We start from the raw sequence: 20,116 nt of genomic DNA on the forward strand, positions 1-20,116 counted from the left end.
CCCCTCCTACGCTCGCAGTGAAACGAACGGCTTTAAAAAGAGTGGCCTTCGTCACTCCGCCAGGCACAAAGATAAAGGCAGTAGCTTATGTAACTCTCTTTTAAAGGAGCCTGATCCTTGCGCTCACCCCCTTCGTTTTGTGAGTTAGTGCTTTGTGTGGGGACCCAATCAGCCGGAACCACCCACGCTGCGCTCCTGCATCCTGCCCCTACTGTCTCGCACCCTTGCTGGGCTCCAGGTATGTGTAGGTTTATTTGGGTTTTTTTAACTCATGGCTTTTTTTCCTCAGAAATGTAGAACAAGTGCTTGCGAGGTGTGACTCAGCATGTTCGGGAGACTTTCGTTGTATTTGCAGGCAGAGTGCAAGCTCATTTAAATGCGATTGGGGGTTACTTTCCTTCTTCTTTTTTTGTCTTTTTGAGATGATGGTTCAGAAACCTTTTATTTTCCCTCCAGAGGTGGGGAAGGCCTCTGAGGAGGAAGACTCAGGAGAGTATATTGAAAGTGATGGTGCCACACAGCAATATCTTTATATTTTTCTGGCTGTAGATACAAGTATCTGAAAATTAGTCATTGTTTAGTCTTCCAGTAAGTTCTCAAGTGCTTCCAGGTAGAAATGGTGGTACACCAAGGCTGTGGGTTTGCAGTCCGAAAAGAATAGCTTTGATGAGTGTAAGAGAGGGGGAATCAATTTCTAAGTAATGTTTCAATAGCATCTTAGAAATGGAAAAAGATGCTGTTTGCATGTACTACAGCAGATGCAGAAACACTGAAGTGTCTTGCCTATGCTACAGAGTTTGCAAATCTATATGGCTTATAAACCATGCAAGCCAATGCTATCCCTCACAGTCTTGTATCTGGAGCTCTTTTCATCAGTGAATATATCTACATCTTTAAATACCTCATGTTCTATGTGTTGCTTTACATTTTATCAGATAATATGAAATGTTTGCAAATAAAGTCTGTAAGGATATACTGCTAAGGGCATTGCATTTGTGTTTCTGGAGTTCTGAAATATATGTTTCTTCAATATTCAGTCCCTGGTTTTGTTATATTCTCTGATTTAGTCTAATCAAAAGGAAATACTTTATGAATGGAAAATTAGTTATGAACTTCTTCCTATTATATATTTGCACTGTATTTTGCCTTATATGCTCATTTATTCGTTCATTTTTTACTGGTACTTATTTTAAATCAGAAGTCCTGTATGTGAGCCCACACCATGTAGGGAAAAGAGGACGCTTATGGGTGGGTGTGGCTTATTTAAAAGAGAAAAGGTAGAGCACTTGTATAGATGTGTGCCCAGAGATAATACAGCTTTCAAATACGACGTAGCTTGTCTTGAACTGATCTGAACTGATCTGCAAAAATGAAATCTCCTGGTATCTGCAATCTAGCCCTGGGGATACTGCTTGGGATATTCTGAATTTTAAAATCTGCGAATCCAGAATATATCGGTCTCTGAAATTCTGTCCAATTTTTCTGGCTGCCAAGTTGTTTCTTGGCTTTCCTAAAGCTGTCCCTTTAGAGCCACAAATCTTTAAGTCCTACTTGTCCAGGGACAGTTCAGTTATATGCTTTTTCCTATTTCTCTCTGTATTTTTGACAGAGTCAAGTTTGAAGATCTTTGTTTCTGTGCTAGCAAAGTTTCTTTGGCAGTACACATGATTAATCTGTAGAGAGCTTAGGTAAAACTTTATCTAAATTCTTTCCATGTTCTTAAATCATTTGTAGATATTCTGTGAATATTCAAAGGAGTTATTCAGGTCTGTCCACTGAGTTGGTTAACCTGGGGTTGATGGCAGAAAATCATTAACTTGAGTCCAAGGAGCTACATGTGTGTTAGATTCTGCTGGTACTTTTTGACCTTTGTGAATTACTTGTTTATTTTAATTTAAGCAATAGTTTGAAAAAAATTAACCATACCCTACTCCATACCATAACCATACCTACCTTCTTGATTTGGCTCGACTTAAAGATTTTGGTTATGTTCAGTTTTCTTTTTTTCCTATCTTGGAGTTTAATGCATTCTTTATTTAATATTAAAGAAATACAATTTTATACTCTTACTTTTGCTGGTACATTTTTCTTGGCACCTTTCTTAGGTATCCTTCTTCAAAAGTCTGCAACATCTGAGGCTACAGCTGTTTAGAAAAAGGATTTATTGACATTGAAAATTACAGTTAGGTAATATTTTAAGTCCCTGGATGAAAACATAATGCTTAATCTATGTGTAATTATATCTTTCTACACAGTAGCTGTTGGTTTTTTCTTTCAAAATGCTAGGTCTGGTATTAAGCCTTTACTCTCTACCAAAGAAAGCTATGCATTCCTGACAGGAAATACACATGATGAAGAGTGGAAGGACTGGCTTCATCGCTATGTAAATAATTTGTGATGGTTGCCTTGCTGCTTGCTCATAACTTTATTTTAATTGTACTACTTACTGTAGGGCATGGACATCCTATCATGTACCAGGCCCCTGCTGAAGAGTTTGTAACATAAGAAAATCTAACTGGAGTCTTATTTGTATTAAATAACCTGGTGGGCTTATTGACTAATGCTTCATTTTAGATCAAACAGTAACGAGCATGTTCATCCTATTACTGTAATGATTAAAAAATGCAGTAGTCTGAAGTACTGCCGTCTTTTGAAACTCTTCAATATGGCATACTTTGATATTCATTGCTGAATATTTTTTGTTCTTTAGCATCACACATGGCCAATGAATCGAGTCCCTGCCCATGTGATATTGGAGACAGGTTTGACTATGGAGGCCGTGGGCAGGAGGTGCAAGTTGAGCACATCAAGGCCTATGTCTGCAAACCTCCTGCCGGTGCCGACAAAGCAGTGATTGTGATCCACGATATATTTGGATGGCAACTCCCAAACACCAGATACATAGCTGATATGCTAACAACTAATGGATACATGTAAGAAATACTACTGTTTTCAAAGCGTCTTTCTAATAAGAAAGTTTGTTGAACCAACTGTTTCCTTTTTTCATATAAACCATACAAACACAAATAATTCCACAGTCTTTCTTTATCCTTTTCTCCAAGGAGTTTTCTGTTAAAACAGTGAAAGAAGTCTAAAATAATTGAGTCACCCTACCATAATGAGTTAGTATATAGGCACAAAAGAAGAGAGAGAAAGCAGAAAATTTTCTTATTCTGCATTTTTCATCCTCTATGACCCTGAAACAGCCTGCTTCCTCCCTCCCTCTGTGCAACTTGGCTGTTATGGTAAAAATTTCAAAGAAGCTGAAGATCTTTCTATGAAGGGAAAGTGTACTAGCATGTGCCAAATAGAGAAACAAATCCTCAAATATGTGAAAAGCATACTGAGTATCCTCTTTCCTGTGTTACTGGGTTAGTGTCCCTTCTAGCCTAAACATAAGTACTGTGTAAATTGCAGTTTGTTTGGTTTGGTTTTGGATTTCTTTTTTAAGTTTGGTAGGAAACCACCAAGGATTTTCAGTTACAGTTAACTATTTATCAAATTAAGAAATTAATTTTAACAGGGCAAAATGTAACTGGAAATTATACTAAGTCCTCATATTAGATATAGAAAATTATTGAGGGTTGCTGGTATAATGCTTTGATGTGGGTTAAGTACTATGTATTCAGCAAAATGAATTCATTGTGTAGTACATAGGGTCTTCCCTTTAATCCTTTTTCAGTATTATTTCATGGACATAAAATATTTTCATTTTTCTTGCAGAGCCATCTGCCCAGATTTTTTTGTGGGACAAGAAGCTTGGAAACCTTCTAATGACTGGGCATCTTTTGATGACTGGCTGAAAACACGAGATGCCGGCAAAATAGACAAGTACAACCATTGTTCCTTGACCAGCAAGTGGACATCCTTATTTCATAGGAATTTTTGCCTCAGTAAAGAGGCATTAGATCCTAACTTATTAGTGGGTCAAATAAAGCTGGATGTCCACAAATGGAAATTTCATGCAGCTCATGGGACAAGCTTGTGGTTATATGAGGGGTGCTTTATAGATAAAAGTAGATGTTTGAACAAGAACAAAAGTGCCCAGTGTTTGCCTGTACAGAGAGTAGAAGCAAAATGAATGACTCTAAAGTAAGGAATCAGCAAAAGCTAGAAAATGCAGCTCACTCCTGCCACTTTGATTGCTCAGGGAGGCACAACTTCCATGGATTTTAGGGTGCAAATGCAGTCAGCAAACACGATTTTATAAAACGTTTGTCCTCCTTGTGGGATATAGTTTACATATAAGTCACATTTGTGATAACAAGATGCTCTTGACTGGCAGTGTGTCTCAAACTTTATTTGTATTAGCCTATATGATAACTATTGCTATTTGTGAAATTAATTGGACTGCTGTTCATAAAATCACCTCCTGTCCTAGTAACAATGATCTAGGAAGACTGACTTTCTCCTTTGTCTTCTCCCCTGGAGTTTGTCTTGTATTTTAGAAATTAATAACAGTAAAGTAGTGTTGTGGGTTGACCCCAGCCATCAGCCAATAACTTGGACCACCACTCGCTCCCACAAGAGGAACAGGGGAATAAGAGAAACAAAGCAAGAAAACTTATGGGTTGAGATAAAGGCAATTTGATAAGTAAGGGAAAGAAAAACAGGGAGTGATGCAAGACAGTCACTCCATTCCAGAAGCAGACTGATGCCCAGCCAGTCTCTGAGCAGCAGCCACCAAAGAGGCCAGAGAAACAGGGCTAGAGCCTTAATTCACTTTCATTTGCATGTCTCAGAGAAGTTGATGTTGTCCTCAAGTATCTAAAGGACCAATGTGGTGCGAAGAAGATTGGTGTCATTGGCTTTTGCTGGGGTGGAGCAGCAGTGCAACATCTGATGCTGAAAAATCCTCATTTAAAGACTGGAGTGTCCCTCTATGGTAAGCCTGAAAGACCTGCTACATTCTGAGCAGGATGCCAGTGCAGGAAACAATTCTCTAGGACTATTACTGTAACAAAATTCAGTTTGACATCTAGTGGAAGAAGGTGATTTTATTATAAATAATCTGTAAGTGATTTGATTTTTTCACACTCGCATTTTTACACTTAAGTGCACCCAGCAAAATTTTATTTAAAGAGTGGCATGACCAGGATCACATCTGTGATCATAGTGCCAAATGCCATGGCCTCACTGTGGCTGAGGTTCCTCTTGGCTGGCAATGACAAAAGGGCTTCTGGGCACATCTTTTATATCTTTTAGACAGTGGTCCCTCATTACTAATAGGAACAGTTTTAAACTCTCTGTTTTAACCCTTCACACTTTAATTCTCAACATATTTATGCTAACTTTGATATTTTTCTTATAAACCTCTGTACTTCTACATAACCAGAGCAATTTATATTAGTTAGAGGTGAAAGAAGATTTAAGGTATTTTTCCAGAAAGCTTATTGGGACTGTTTTGCTGCACTGATATGCTGATCAGCTGAGTCAATTCAACAATGTTACTTGCTAATTTTTTAACTTTTTCTGTTGTAATAATCTCAGGAATGAAAAGAGTATCTAGGGTAGCAGCTGGTTAGTTTTACTGTAACTTTAATTCAAATATATTGGAGTAGTTAAAATTAAAATGTCAATTTGTTATGAAATTGTATCAGTATAGATATATGTACACTGAAGTCATAACCATGTAGGTGGAATGATGAGTATTTACAATTATCTTAAAAATGGCCTTCCCAAGCCAGAGGTGAGCAGTTCCTAAGTGTCCATCTTTCACAGAATCCTGTCTCTGACAGTGATCAGAAGCAGTTGCTCAAAGCAAACCACAAAAATGGGACAAGAGTAACAATTCTTCCCTGATTTTTTCCCACAGAACCGGTCTTTTCCTTTTTAATGGTATCACAAATTTTCCACAACAAAAAGGACTTTTAAGCAAAGTGTGTTAAATCCCATTACAAACTGATCATCATTAGCTGATGAAAATGTCTTGAAGTTTTTGTAGATTTTGTAGTGGTTTAGCTACTTTAGGTAGCATAACTCATTGCATGTATGTTTTCTTCTGCCTTAGGAGTGATCAGTCGTTTTGCAGACAAACACAGTTTGCTGCATCCTACCTTCTTCATTTTTGGGGAGAAGGATGACATCATCCCATTGGAGCAGGTGAGTTTCCCATCACAGATGCGTCTTTTTAATGCTTTTCATGTTTTTTTTGTATCTTGGTATTCAATGAAGAGACAGTAGAAAACTAATTTGCACTTTTCTTTCTCTTTCACTAACTCTTACAGTACTTCTACACAAATGTATGCTGCTTATCCCCAAATCAAAAAGTTTTACCATGACACTAAAAATATTTTCTGTTCCTGTTTGAAAATATGGCTGATTTTCATCAGTTCCTAGGAAAAGAGCAAGAATCCAAAGAAAGCCTGACAAGTTTAAGATAGGAGGCTCTCTTTAGTGATACCGATGGTCCATAAAATCAGCAGAAATTCCCCACCTGTACCAATGGAATCACTTGTTGCAGGAAAATTAAAAAGACCCTGTGGCTATCCTTCTCCTTTTTCCACTGTCCTGCAGAGATTCTCCTTTCTATTACTCAGTCAACAGCCTTTCTCTGGAACCTGAATGTAGAATGATTGGAGAAAGATGGTTATCTGCCAAGGGGATCAAGAGAAACATGTTTTTATTGAGTGATGTTGGCTTTAATTTTCCTGGCAAAAATTCCAGTTACTTTGAACTGCTATTTTTGTCTCTGCTCCTCTTCCCCAACCTCAAATTAATTCAAACTCTTGCTCCAGTTATTTTATGTGAGGTGTCTATCAGTAGCAACTCATACAGTGCTCACTACATGCTAACCTTCTCATGATGCTGAGCAGTAGGTTTTTTACATTTACAGATATTAATATTGTAATCCATATAATTTTTTTCTACATTTTATACAGTCACATACTGATATTTTACTGGGAAAAAAAGCCTAGTTAAATAAAGCAAGTGCAGCAACAGAAATGCATTTAGGTATAAAACTAGTAGAAAAGAAAACGGTGGCAAGGATAAATTATGTCTGTCTTTCAGAAAAGTAAAAAATGAGGACAATTTGGGGACTGTAAATGTAGAACTTTTTACCTTTGTGCTCAGCCAACATAGAATGTTCTGTGTTACAGGTCACGTTGCTGGAGCAGAAGCTTAAACAAAACTGTAAAGTTGATTATGAAGTTAAAATTTACCCTGGACAGACACATGGGTTTGTGCATCGGAAAAGAGAAGATATCAATCCTCAAGATAAACCTTATATTGAGGAAGGAAGAAAGGATATGATCAACTGGCTGAATAAATATCTTTAGGTTAAATTAATGTCAACAAACAGAATCAATTGTCGTAGGAAATGAGAAAATAATACAGACTATATTGCTTAAAATGTTCTTACAACCATGAAAATATTTTGTATAACTCTTCTGCAATAACACTACTTGTTTGCACTTACCTTCTAAGTAGGGGCTTAGAGATGGCTTTTCAAATGTTGAAAGCTATAAATGTAAAGAAGGTTTTTAACACTGGTCTTGTGTATCTTAAAATGATTAGAATATCGTGTGGCATATTTCCTGGCACCTGAAAGTTTAGTTTTTTATGTCAATGTCAACATGATTAAAAATCATTGAAACTCTGACCACGCTTGAGAAATTCTCTCCTTAAAGCTCTGTTTAGAGTTGTTTAGCTGTGAGACTTTCAGCTCCAAGATTTTCAGCTTTTAGGTAAATATAGTTCTGGGTTGGAAGGCTGGGTCATTTTCTTGGAAACAGAATATCCTATTCAGAATTTATGAAATGAGAGCAAGAAAAGGGAAGGAGAAAGACAGTGGAAATCAATGTATGTGAACTGAGGGGAACTCCAAAAGTTTGGGAGCCATGACTGAAGAGACTAGAGAAAATCACATCATTTCACCATCATCTTGATGCAAATCCTTCATCTCTCATGGCTTCAGGCAGTTGCCCTACCTACTGAACCTAATTCAGAGTTGAATCTAAACCAACCTCCAACGTTACCTCCTCACCTCCACAAATCTTTCCTTTATCCTCAGGTTTCTCTCTGCTGTGATTTAGTTGTGTACTGTTACTGGTAAGGCACAGCCCATTCCTGGTGAGTGGGGGAACATTACCATGTTTCAGCTCCTTAGGACTCTCCCAGTGCAATTCCCAATAACCATGTGGTGAGGTCTTGCCTGCGTCTGTGATGCTGAGGGAATAGATGTGGCTAAAATATTGTACTGAACATTGCCCATTTTCCCCTCAGTGAAATAAGTGTGAGCCCAGGGAGCTCTCACAGAATATTGCCTTTCAAGTTGCAGCCCCTCCATGGTTTCCATTGCCCCACAACATTTTTCTTTTTGAGTTTGTTGCTGCCAGCCATGCCTGGCATCTCCCTCACGAAATCACATTCCCTTTGGCTCTTTCCTAGCTGGGGGCGTGTGCCAGGCCAGTCTTAAGCAGTCTGTGGTGGAGCTGTAGCTGCATGTGTGTCTGAACTCCACAGTGTCTCGGCTTTGGAGCCTCCCACCATATGGATCCCACCTCAGGCCCCAAATCCCCATTTCGACCCCCTTCTTCACATCACTCCTTCCCTCCTGCAATACACTGTATATGTCCCATGAGAAAATAGTTTTCTCTGCACCACACTGAGTTGATATCAAAGAAAATCTCCCATCTTTCAAAAAGATTTCATGCAGACCTCTGAGACAAAAGTTCAGAATCTTCCCTTGCTCCTTGGTTCATGCCCTTGGTCAGTGATTATTGCTGTTCTGTGGTTTGAACACTGCAGATTGTGTTTCCATCTTCTTGCTTAATGATTTCAGGAGAGATGAGCCTTCAGTTCTTAGTGGGTCCAACCAGTGCAGGGAAAGCCTCTTCAGGTCTGCAGGGCATTGCTGCTATGAGTCATGTTGGTAGAAATAGTCCCTCCACACTGGAGGTGAGAAGTTCCACAAAGCCCTTGCTGATCCTGCCCTTGTGCTCGATTTGTGCAGATTCCCAGTGACACAGACAGAGGGAAGGGCCAGACTTCTGTGCTTCCTGCCAGTCCTGGCATGGTTCTGTTCTCAGCATGTAGAAGAGAAACACTTTCACATGAGAGGACTACAGACACCTTCATGCACTGGCAAAGGCACATCTCGTGTGTACCTGTCCAGCTCTAGGGAATGGGAACAACAATGTACAAACCTTCCTGGAAGGAAGCAACGTAGGTTTGTGGTTCAGGTAATCTATAAAGTGCAAATTCAATTCCCAGCTCTGGATTCATGCCCAATTTATCAGGGTTGCTATGAGAACAGAGAGACTTGATGAAATCAAACGCTCTACAATTATTTTCTCATGTGGATTTTAAATAAAAGAGCCTTGGTTTCTGTGAAGGTAATACCTTGGTTGGCAAACCTGTCCAGCTTGGTTTTTTACGTGATTGAACAGATGTCTTAGGAAAAAGGGCTAAGAGCTGCCAAATTTTCTCTGAGACAGGGAAAGACTGTGAAACTGAGGAGTATTTTGCCAAAATTCATTTTCCTTGGAGAATTCAGAGTCACTTGTGTAGGACAGGTGTTGCATTTTATTATATATTTGCTTTTATAGGAAAAAAAATTGGGTGCATTAGAAAAGGTCATTGCCAGCAGGTAAAGGGAGGTTATCCTGCTCCCCTACTCAGTTCTGGTGAGGCCACATCTGGAGTGCTGTGTCCAGGTCTGGGCTCCTCTCTACAAGAGAGACATGGAGCTCCTGGAGCGGGTCCAGCAGAGGTCAGCAAAAATGCTTAAGGGGCTGGAGCACCTCTCTTACAAGGAGACACTGAGGAAGCTAGGCCTGTTCTGCCTTAAGAAGTGATGACTGAGAGGGGACCTTATGAATGTCTACAAATATCTGAGGGGCAGGTGTCAAGAGCACAGAGCCAGGCTCCTCTTGGTGGCGTCAAACAATAGGACAAGAGGTAACAGGCAGAAACTGAGGTACAGGAAGTTCCACCTGAACATGAGAAGAACTTCTTTGCTGTGCAGGTGACTGAGCACTGGAGCAGATTGCCCAGAGAGGTTGTGGAGTCACCCTCACTGGAGGTATTCCAGGACTGTCTGGATGCAATCCTGTGCAGTGCTCTAGGATGACTGCTTGAGCAAGGAGGTTGGACCAGATGACCCACTGTGGTCTCTTCCAACCTTACCAGTGATTTTGTGATTCTGTGAAATACAGTATCTAAGATGAAAAACTCAGAAAACTCAATCACTGGCACAAGCATTTTTGTCGCATCTGTTATCTTTAATCAGTTTAATATTATGCTGACTTCTACTCCTTAATTGGATTACTTTTTTTATTACATGACGAATGGGAGCTGTTTTACGGGTTTCAGTTTAATCTTTATGGCAAAAATTTTTAATACACAAAATGCCTCTTCAGCTCTGTTCCTTTTTCTGCATTGCCCTCTGTCAGGTTCACATTTATTGCTGGGTGGTTTTTTACCGTGGTGTTTAAACCAGACAGTCACTGTTTTAGCTTGTTAATTTTCCTCACCTTCTTTGACTCCTAAACTCCAAACAGGAATGGGCTTTCAGTGTACAGGCCATACACAAGGACAAAGAAAAGCATTCCCCCTCCCGTCATCCCCCCAGTGCATACATACGTAACAGTGCCAAAATTCCCATAAAATAATGTGCACTTGGTCAGTATAAAAAAATGCCCTCCATCTTTTGGCTTGCAGGGAAGAGGGCATCTATGCTTTATGGTACATTATAAGAGACTGTGCACTTGCTTTAAAAATGTGTCTCTCTGCACAGTGTCAGCTGCAGTCATATGGGGAGCAGTTCTCCTTCCTCAGCTGCAACCTTTGACTCTGCTGCTAGGTCTTGAAAGGGCTTTTTTGTCTTATTTTTTTCTTCAGAGCAGGCCCTAGGGAAGGAACTGAATGATTGCTGTGCTGGATTAGTGAGGCTTCGGGGCTAGAAGCCTGACCAGAAGTTGAACTTGATGGAATTTGGGGAATTGACGGAAGATGTGATAGAGATGACTACACAATGTAGATAACTACAGCTCATCTGAATGCCTTGTTGTAACTAATTTTGGCCACACTCACAGGCATACTATGTTTTCCATTCAGGACTGTAGTTGCCTACAGAGGTTGTGATCAGACTGGACTCCATACCTTTAACTAATGAGATTTCAATGTGTTTCACCACAGGCCAGGAGTGGTAGCTTAGGCTCTAGAAAGGTGCACTGAGAACACAATTTTTCAGAGACACAAAAAAATCTAGTTTCATTTTATTTGAGGCTAGAAAAAATAAAGGTAGACCCACTTAAAGCATTTTAGTCAGAGCTCCCATTGGAGGAGCAATGGGAATTTGGTACCTATCTCCTCTTTAACTTCAGAAGCCTCCAGCACATTTTACTTATTTTCTGGTTTCTCATGTTAGGCACTGAAGTTTATCAAAGCCCAGTGAATAACAGAATGCTGAATTTCAGAAAGTGAGGAGCGGAATGGGCTAATAAAGCTCCAAAACAAAGTTCCCCTTTCAGACCATCAGTGCAGCAGATGGTGACACCTGTGGAAATACGTTTCCTTTCCTTCCCTTCCTGCCACTACTATGTTAAGAGCTGGTGAGGAAATTTTGCATCTGGGCTGGTAGTTTGCCCAGAACTTCAGCAAAGCTATGCTAATGTTATTCGTTAGGGGGATTGCAAGTTATTCCAACTGCACTAATAAACTGTTCTTCAGTTTTACTTCCAGGTGTTGAGCTTACAGATTGTTGAAAATTTCTTTAAAGTTATTTCTTTTTTTTCCAGAATCCTTATAAAATTAAGGAAGTTTCTAAGATACTTTAGATGGTTGGCTAACCCCAAGTAAAAAACCTATGTCCTTCAGTAAAGAAAAAACATTTTTGCTTCCTCTGACTCCTCTGAGGCAAAAGTGGAAGGTAAATTTAGGCACGGGTGTTTGCAAGAAGAAAGAGATGCAGGGGGAAGGGATAAGCTCGCATTTTGTATATATTTGCAAGAACTATAGTCTGTAGTGCTCTGTGATGTTGCTTTGGAGAGCAGTGAGCTGTGAAAGCTCTCCCTGTCAGTAGGACAGCAGTAGGGGAGCAGCTCAGGGTAGGTTAGCAGTGCAAGGTAAGTTGATCCTGTTGAATGGCTTGAATAGAATGAGAGCTTGCTATTGTCCCTCCTTTCCCCTGGTTTCCTCACCCAGCTGGTTTAGCTCCAACTTCACTCAGAATTTTTCTTTCTGAGACACAGAGAAACCCTGGGTGAAAATTAAAAGGACAGGCTGAGTCATATGTGTTATCCACTACAGATGAAACTAACTTCTGGCTCCACAGCGCAAAGTAAAGTAGAGCTGGCCTCCTGCTCAGGGGTGTTCCTGATGTGTACAGGTTGTATATCACACACATATCTTCAGATGTGATAAGAAGAATGTTCTCTCTCTATAGTGAAGTATAAAAAACAGTGTAAGAAAAACAAAATAAGTAAAACGGTGGAACTTTTTGTGCTGATATAACTGTGAAATCACATCAAGAAAATCCCTCTAAGCTGGAAAAAATGGGAGTAATAAACTCTTGCAGCAACATTATTTGTAGCTGCTCATTTCCAGCCCAAATTTTGCTGATGTCTCTGTGCTTTGTAACACCAAGGCAGAGGTTAGCACTGTTGTGCTTAACTGTGTCAAGGCTGTTGCAAGCAACCATGAACTTGTTCTGCTCACAGCCTGAGCTGGGCTAAAGCTGCATAGCCTTGTCAGATGGGTGCTTTGCTTAAACAATCTCAGCAGATTATGTCAGGTGGAAATCATTATTCATAGCAAAGTGGGACTGGGACTGCACTGACTGGCAATAGGGCAGAGAGCATCTAGTTCTGTATTTTTTGCCTCTGCAAAACACTGCTGAGGCCCAGACCTAATTATCTGTCTGCATAACTTTTCACTCTTTCACATTTGTCACTTTTTGCAGATTAAATACCTGCGAGCAGCTACCTATGGCAAGTGAATCTGTGCAGAGCAGCAGAGACCACAGAACAGGAAGAGATGGCACAGTTTTAGGATCTTTCCAGTAGGCCTGAGAAGAAGGAAGCAGAAGGAGTCTGATAAGGCTGGAACAAAGAGTGAAGAGTTATCCTGTGGGATGAAGAGGGAACACATAGTTGGCTGTGAAAGGGAAAATGTGTGAGGTGGTGTCCTGGGGTCTCAAACTGGGACCTCAAAGGTGGGCACTGAAGAGAGCAGAGAGTGGTGTTGGTTGATGAAAATCAGAGTTGTGGGAAAAGTAGAGCATTCCAGAACTTCAGCGAGAAGCAAAAGTGACACTGTAAGCAGGAGAAAAGAAGATCTGAGACTGACCCTTGAAGATCACTTTCACTAGTCCATGTCCATCCTACCTGTTCTGATTTGCTTTACTAAGAATCTGTTGAATAAGTCTCTGTGAGGTCAGCCAGCTGAAAAATCAAATAAGCAAATGAAAGGTGGTATAGAAGAGAAAACAGAAAAGTGAAAGGGAGAGGTAATGCAGGAAATGCAGATGTGGGGAAAAACACTGGCAGTGATGGTGTTTCCTGAAAGTCACAGATATCCCATGCCTCTGCTCCACTTTCCTGACTTAATGAGCCGGGAATCAGCTCTGAGTGAGCACTATATAATGTTAGTAGAGGTGCCTCAGTTGGAGAGGAACAAAAATCCAGCAGTACTAAGTGGAGGTAGAGCCTCTCTGTGGAGAGAGATAAAGGGAGATCTGCTTCAAAGGAGAGGCACTGAGTCAGCACTGGAGAGGCAAGGCAGGGGACATTTCTATTGCTGGGTGCCCAAGAGATTTGAGGAGATAAACACTTCTTGCTGTCACTAAGCCTTTCTCCATCACACTGTGAGCAATGGCACTGTAGGAGACAGGTGGCCTTGTGTTGCTGCATGGCTGTTGCTGGGTGATTTGTAGATCATATGCCAAAGTCCAAAGTGAAATTTCCAGGAATTGCTCAACTCAAGATAATGTCAGGAAGTAATCAGCAAAATTGGTGAGATGATGGAAGTTATTCCTCAGTAAAACAAAAGCTTCTTGGGGAAAATTGCCATCTGGGATTTTTGTCACCCACCCCTTTCCCTTGCTGAGCCCTAGTTGCATTGCCTCTCCAAATGACCTTTTCTGCTGGGCTGATGCCAAGTGGTACATGCAAGGGGGGCTGAAGAGAAACATGTCAGGATGTTTCTGTAGAAAGTCAAGGAAAACAATTCAAAGCAGGAGGCGAATCAGGAATGAATAAGGTGGAACAATTAATTATTACTTTCCCCCATGTAAATTGGGGAATGGTGAGTCTGAAGGCAGGAAAAGAGCTGGAAGAGAAAGGAAAAGAAAGATGTCTCTACTGGTTCACCAGTAAGAGGGAGGTGGGGAGGGCTTGGCAGATCCCTGCCGGCTGATGGGGTGGAGAGGGTACCATTCCAAGCCTTATTGCTTTCCAGCTGGCTCAGATTGATGGTGTTTGCTATTCCCATGATATCTCTGATATCATCTGCTGATGTACTAATGACAAGATGCTTCATTCACCACTCAAAAGAGGGATTAGGGCTCAAATCGCCATTCCAGCTTGTCACTCACCAAGGAATTAAAATCTTCTTTGAATGTGGAATTTACTGACCCCATGGGAGAGCCTAAGATTAAGGAAATGATGCTTTAAACATGAGATCATGGAAATAAAATAACGCATTAGCTGGAAAGTGTTCATCTTTCCAAGCTGTGGCGAAGAGCCACTGGGCAACATTACACAGGCACCACTCTCATGGTCCAGCCAGATCATCACAAACACCCCAGACATTTCCTCCTCTGAAGAAAGAGCAGAGTATAGTGCAGGAACCCCAAGAGATGGCTTTTAAGGAGTTTATGTGGCTATTATGGAAGAGACTTTGATCAGTGTCTTTCCTAGTGGAGGAAATGATCTACTTCAGATCCTGATTCATCACTGATAGCTGGCCATGGTCACAAATCTGAGTCAGGGGCTGTGCAGAAAATCACTTTGAATTTCACCTCAGCTAATGCTGATAGGGATGCCTTAAATGAACTTATATAGATGTGCCCACATGGGAAGACCAGCTTCCTGCAGTGCAAGCCTGTGATCTCTGCTAGCGCTGCTGTGCTATGAGGTTTTACAGTAGAAAGGAGCGGGTACTGAACTAACTGTGCACAGTGGTGGAGAGCAGCAATGTCTCAGGAAACTAGATGGTTGGGAAATGGTACACAGTCATTCTAGGTGCTCTGGGTTCCTCCAGAAATTACTGACCTCTGTGGTTTTAGAAAGTCTGAGGATAGTGCCTTCCTACTCCCCTTCTTGCTCCTCCCCCCTCCCCCACTGCCCCAGTTTTTGAAAAAATGTCTTTAGAATTGTCTAGGAAATAAGATCCTTTAAGAAATTAACAGTGGATTCCAGGTCTTACTATTTTGCAATGGTTGGGGGTTTTTTTTCAGTTGGTTGGTTGGTTTTGTTTTTGTTTTTATGGGTTGAGGGTTTTTTTGTTATTGGAACCTGGAGAGAGCAGTGAGTTTTCCCTCCAAGAATAGCCCATGTACTACTCCTAGGAGTAGTTTTATTCAGCATCCTCATGGATGAGCTAGGGGAGTGACTGAACTCCCTGCTTCCCTTCCTCACAAATTTTTGGACAGCCCCAGAAGAGACACATCCAATGCCTTGACATTAGACAGACAGCAACACTGGGGACAGTGTCCCAGCAGCAGTGATCCCTAGGAGCTGGTTGGTGGAAGATGACTTGCAGGGTGCTGGCCTTCTTGTCTGTGCAGATGAAGCTATGAAAAATGAGCTAGGGTAGCACAGAAGGGATCAGCCTTTCTCGGGGAGTGGGAGCATCTTTTGCCTTCCAGACCACTACTAGAGGCAGGCAAGAAGCTGCTGAAGAATTGAGAGGTAGGCAAGAGCCATCATTTTGCCTTGCTCCAAGGGTACTGATAAGTCTTGATGGCCCTGACCAGCCTCTCCTGGGACTCCCTCTGCAACATCTTCCCATGGGGCCAGGAAACCCATTTCACCTCAGCCCTGGGCTTTTAGTGCCCGCCTGAGCTGTATTGTGGTCTATCTTTCCCAGCTATGCCTGGCTGTATTCACTGTTTGTCTGAACCCTGGCATGACTTCCTTGTCTTAACCCAGGCTTCCTGGCTTGACCTCATACCTGCCTGGCAATCACTGGCGCTGACTGCCACCACCAGGATTGACATTGACCTGCAAACCAGTTTCTCAGCTAGACCTTGGATCTGCTTTGCCACCACAAGCTCATCTGATGATCAGAGGAACCTGAGTCTCTCCCTGGGCCTGCCTGCTCTCACCCTGTAGCAAACTGGGACAAGACTTGGCTGGAGAGACCTTGTCCTGCCAGCTTTTTCTCCCTTGTCTTCTGGATCCCAGATGCTTAGGAGCAGTTGGACTACCTCTCTGCCCTGACAGAAGAAAGCTTTCCCAGTAAAACATGTTGTCCCTGCCCTGAGTCCCACTCTTCTGCAAGTCCAGCCTTTTTTCACTACAACTCTTCCCTTCCCAGTATCTGTCACCAAGCCATCTGGAGCCCTGGCCAACTCAGCTTCCTGCAATGGCACCATCTTACCAGGCTAGGTGGGAGCTGCAAGCGGAGTTGCCTCCTGAACAGTCCCTAGCTGTACCTGTGGTCACAAATAAGTCATTAAGTCTCAGGCAGAAGGCTGATGTACACCATGGTTACTGGATATTTTATATTGTTTTAAGCCCTGGAGGACAGGATGGGAGAGATGGAGAAGGTTAAAAATACAGCAGTTGTGGATCCCTGTCCGTGTGCTGGGTTGGAAGGGCACTGCCCCAGCATTGTTCTGAGGCACTGGCATCAGTGCTCATGGATTCCATTGGATTAGCACTGCCTCTTGCATTCATTCTGCCCACAATGCACCTAGCAGCAGCATGGAGGGAGTAGGTTGAAGTGGGGCTGAGCAGAATGCTTTGAAGCATATGCCATGTTCAGTGGGTGACCAGAGCTTTCAGGTGTGAGGGGTATTGACAAAGATGGGGAACATAGCTGGGAAGCACTTCTGGGGGGCAGGGCCCGGGCTCAGCATGACTGTTGTGTTAGCTGGAAAGTGAGGTGGGACATTGTACGGCATTGTCAGGAAGGCAGCCAGCAGATTCCTCAGTGATGGGGTAGCACTGAATGACCTCAGAGCACAAATGGTCTGTGCAGCTGGTGGACTCCTCTGAGCACCCTGCCTGTGCCAAGGAGAGCTCAGGGCCCCACCTTGTAGTACCCTGCAGATTGGCTTGCCTGCCTGTCTGCTGAGGCTGGGGGGGAGGAAACTGTTGGCAGCTCACAGAATTATTAACGGAAGAAGCAGAAGGGCAGTGGGGAAACTCAGAGAGTGATTCCCACCCCAGTGCCGGGCACAAAACTGGATCTGAAAAAGGCCGAGCAAAATTTAATGCTGGAAACTAAGGGACTGGGACTGCTCTGGAAAGCTGCTATCAGAAACGTTCTGAGTAAATGCTTGTGGTCAGTTTGAAAATACAGAGACAAACTGAGCATTGCCATAGACTTCAGCATTAAAAGAGCAATGCCATTTTAGGCCCTTCTAAAAGAGCCTGATGTTCATATTTCAGCAAATTTCTCTCACACATACCCCTGCTGATAAGCCTCCACACCTCCAAAGAGTGCTCTGTTGGGTTGAAATGGCATCAAATCTTCCATTCCCCTAGGTGCTGTCGGTGCCTCTGATAATATAGAACAGGAATTAAAGAGCCCTATGGGGCTGGGTAACTCTGAAACAGGAGTACAGACCTCCTCACCCAACTCCTGTGGAAATGATCAGAGTCATCAGCCAGGGATATTGTGAAAAAGGGTTCACACTTGAGAAACTGTGTCCTGCTGAAAGTGTGTTGGGACAGCTAGTTCCCTCCATGGTTCTTAGGGTCCTTGCTGGAGGATGGTGGATTTCTCTTTGGAAGGGCAGTGTTCCTTTGCAACCATACATCTGGCATCACATGACTATAGAGGACTCTCTATTAAGTGATCAAACCTGATCCTTTAGGGCTGTGTATGGCTGTGCTTGAAGAACTGCTGCTGTTCTGATGTGAGTGAAACAGCCTGCTCTGTGTATGCTGGGAATGAGTGATAAGGGAAGAGAAAGAAGGATGGAAAGGAGAGCCCTTCTTGATTATGTCCCTTTACTGTAGCTACTTCAGTCCTGCTGTTTCTCATGCAGTTGTCACTGCTATGACTTTATGACACTGGCTGCCATGTCTGGCTCTTGGAAATGTTAATGTTCTGTTATTTTTCTTTGTGCTGCCTATTCTGAGCCAGACATGCAAGAGACAGGATATTCATCATGCTAAACCAACCATAATTCGGAGGAGGAAAGGGATGCATTTTCATACAGTATTTGTTACATATCAGAGGCCATCCCTAATGCTTGTGTGTGTCACTGTAGTGGGTTGACCCTCGCTGGATGTCAGACACCCACCGAAACCTCTCTATCACTCCCCCTCCACCACTGGACAGGGGAGAGAAAATATAACAAAAGGTTCCTGGGTTGAGATAAGGACCAGGAGAGATCACTCACCAATACTGTCACAGGCAAAACAGGCTTAAATTAGAGATAGTAATGGAATTTATTGCTAAAAAAATCAGAGCAGGATCATGAGAAGTAAAGACCTTAAAAAAACACCTTCCCCACACCTCTCTCTCCTTCCCAGTTCTACCTCCTCCATAGCCTGGGATCAAACTTTCCAAGACATGAAGGCAATTCTGGTTACATCATATTTCCATATTTTGTAAGTGTTGACTTTGACCAACATCTTGGTTGCCAGTGGGACAAAATGTGTGCAGCGTTGGTGAGAGAGGTGTAGGTGTTAAATTACGGAGGTCCTGAAATGCACCGGTGTGGACTTCATTAGTCGTGCTGCAGCCCTAGGGCCTCCAACAGCTGTCCTGTGCCCAGTGCTCAGGGAATGGAGGTCAGGGATTCTCAAACACACATGTGATACACGGTACGTGACATATTCCCTGTTAATGAGGAATGCAGGGCAAGCCCTGCAGATGTAGCGTCAGATGAATGGCAGATCAGGGGCAAGCCCTCAGCAAAATTGCTACTTGTCAGTGCACTCCAGGTACAGCTGTGGAAGAGGTGTCTCCTCTAAACCAAACCCCTCAGCAGGTGCCCATCTCAATAGAAATAGATAATGTAGGGATTCTGTCTCTCAAAAATTAACTGGAAAATAAGGAAGGCTACTGTATTTGGTTCCTATATTTGGAAGCATGTATAAGATCGTGATTGGAGAGAAGGAGAGAGGGACTGGGGGAGTCAGGGAACCTGGGCTGCTTTCCCAGCATTACATTGTAACTGTAAATTGTAGCAAGTCCCCAGGGACATTCTTCAGTTCTTGCTTGTCTCTCAAGTAGAGGCAACAGTCTCACACTTTCCACCAGAAGACTATAGGTTATACAGGGTCCCTGTTCCCGGAGAGCAGTGGCTACACTACCCCATTTATCCCAGTGCTGAGTTCTTGGATGTTGGATATATTTCTTCAGTACACTCACATCACCCTTAGCTGTAATGTTCCTGCCTGTAGGGACTTTGCACATGAAGGCTGTTACCAGTCACACCTTCCAGAATGGGTGTGAAGGAGCAGCCTTGAATGGCACAAGACCTTTGGGTCATCAGTACAACAATCTCACACCCCACCTCTTATCCAGAAGCACAGGGACAGCTGGGAGCCTGACTGTGCTACTCCTCTTGCCCTCTGATTTGCACCATCTCTGAGTGGCAGCACACTGGCTCTTCACAGGCCTGTATGGGCAGACCAGTTCATCTCACCTCGCTGCCCCTGTGTGGGGCAAAGCACTGAGTGACAGCCCTTCATACAATTATTTTCCCTTCTGAGATCATGTGAAAAGGTTCAGGCCTGTGCTGGAGACCCAGAGTACTTATGTTTATGGGGGCTGCTCTTCTCTCCTCTCTTAGACTGTCTTTCACCTCTCCCAGTCTTCCTCCCAATTCTCTGCCAGGGAGTGCTGAGGCTCATCACTACAAGTGTCCAGCATGGCTCTGGCTCTAGGGAACAGGGAGGCCAGTGCTGTGACACACCTGTGTCACAGCTGCATGCACCACTGCTTCAGATACACAAACTGATCCACTTCCTTGAGAGAAAAAAAA

General features: G+C 42.6%; 1 protein-coding gene across 1 annotated transcript; it reads left to right on the forward strand.

The window, feature by feature from the left end:
* LOC104685881 (carboxymethylenebutenolidase homolog) lies at positions 1 to 7,603 on the forward strand. Its single transcript, XM_010393977.4, has 6 exons — positions 1 to 238; positions 2,711 to 2,933; positions 3,724 to 3,831; positions 4,743 to 4,885; positions 6,011 to 6,102; positions 7,101 to 7,603. The coding sequence occupies exons 2-6, from the start codon at positions 2,719 to 2,721 to the stop codon at positions 7,278 to 7,280; spliced, it is 738 nt and encodes a 245-aa protein (XP_010392279.1). The 5' UTR covers positions 1 to 238; positions 2,711 to 2,718; the 3' UTR covers positions 7,281 to 7,603.
* The last annotated feature ends 12,513 nt before the right edge of the window (positions 7,604 to 20,116 follow it).

Source organism: Corvus cornix, chromosome 2 (assembly GCF_000738735.6).
Source record: "Corvus cornix cornix isolate S_Up_H32 chromosome 2, ASM73873v5, whole genome shotgun sequence".
In the NCBI taxonomy this organism is placed as follows: domain Eukaryota; kingdom Metazoa; phylum Chordata; class Aves; order Passeriformes; family Corvidae; genus Corvus; species Corvus cornix.

Coding starts and splice junctions, on each gene's coding strand:
- LOC104685881 (XM_010393977.4), top strand. CDS start 2,719: ATGGCCAATGAATCGAGTCCCTGCCCATGTGATATTGGAGACAGGTTT. Junction 3,832..4,742: donor GATGCCGGCAAAATAGACAA/GTACAACCATTG, acceptor TGCATGTCTCAG/AGAAGTTGATGTTGTCCTCA. Junction 6,103..7,100: donor ACATCATCCCATTGGAGCAG/GTGAGTTTCCCA, acceptor TCTGTGTTACAG/GTCACGTTGCTGGAGCAGAA.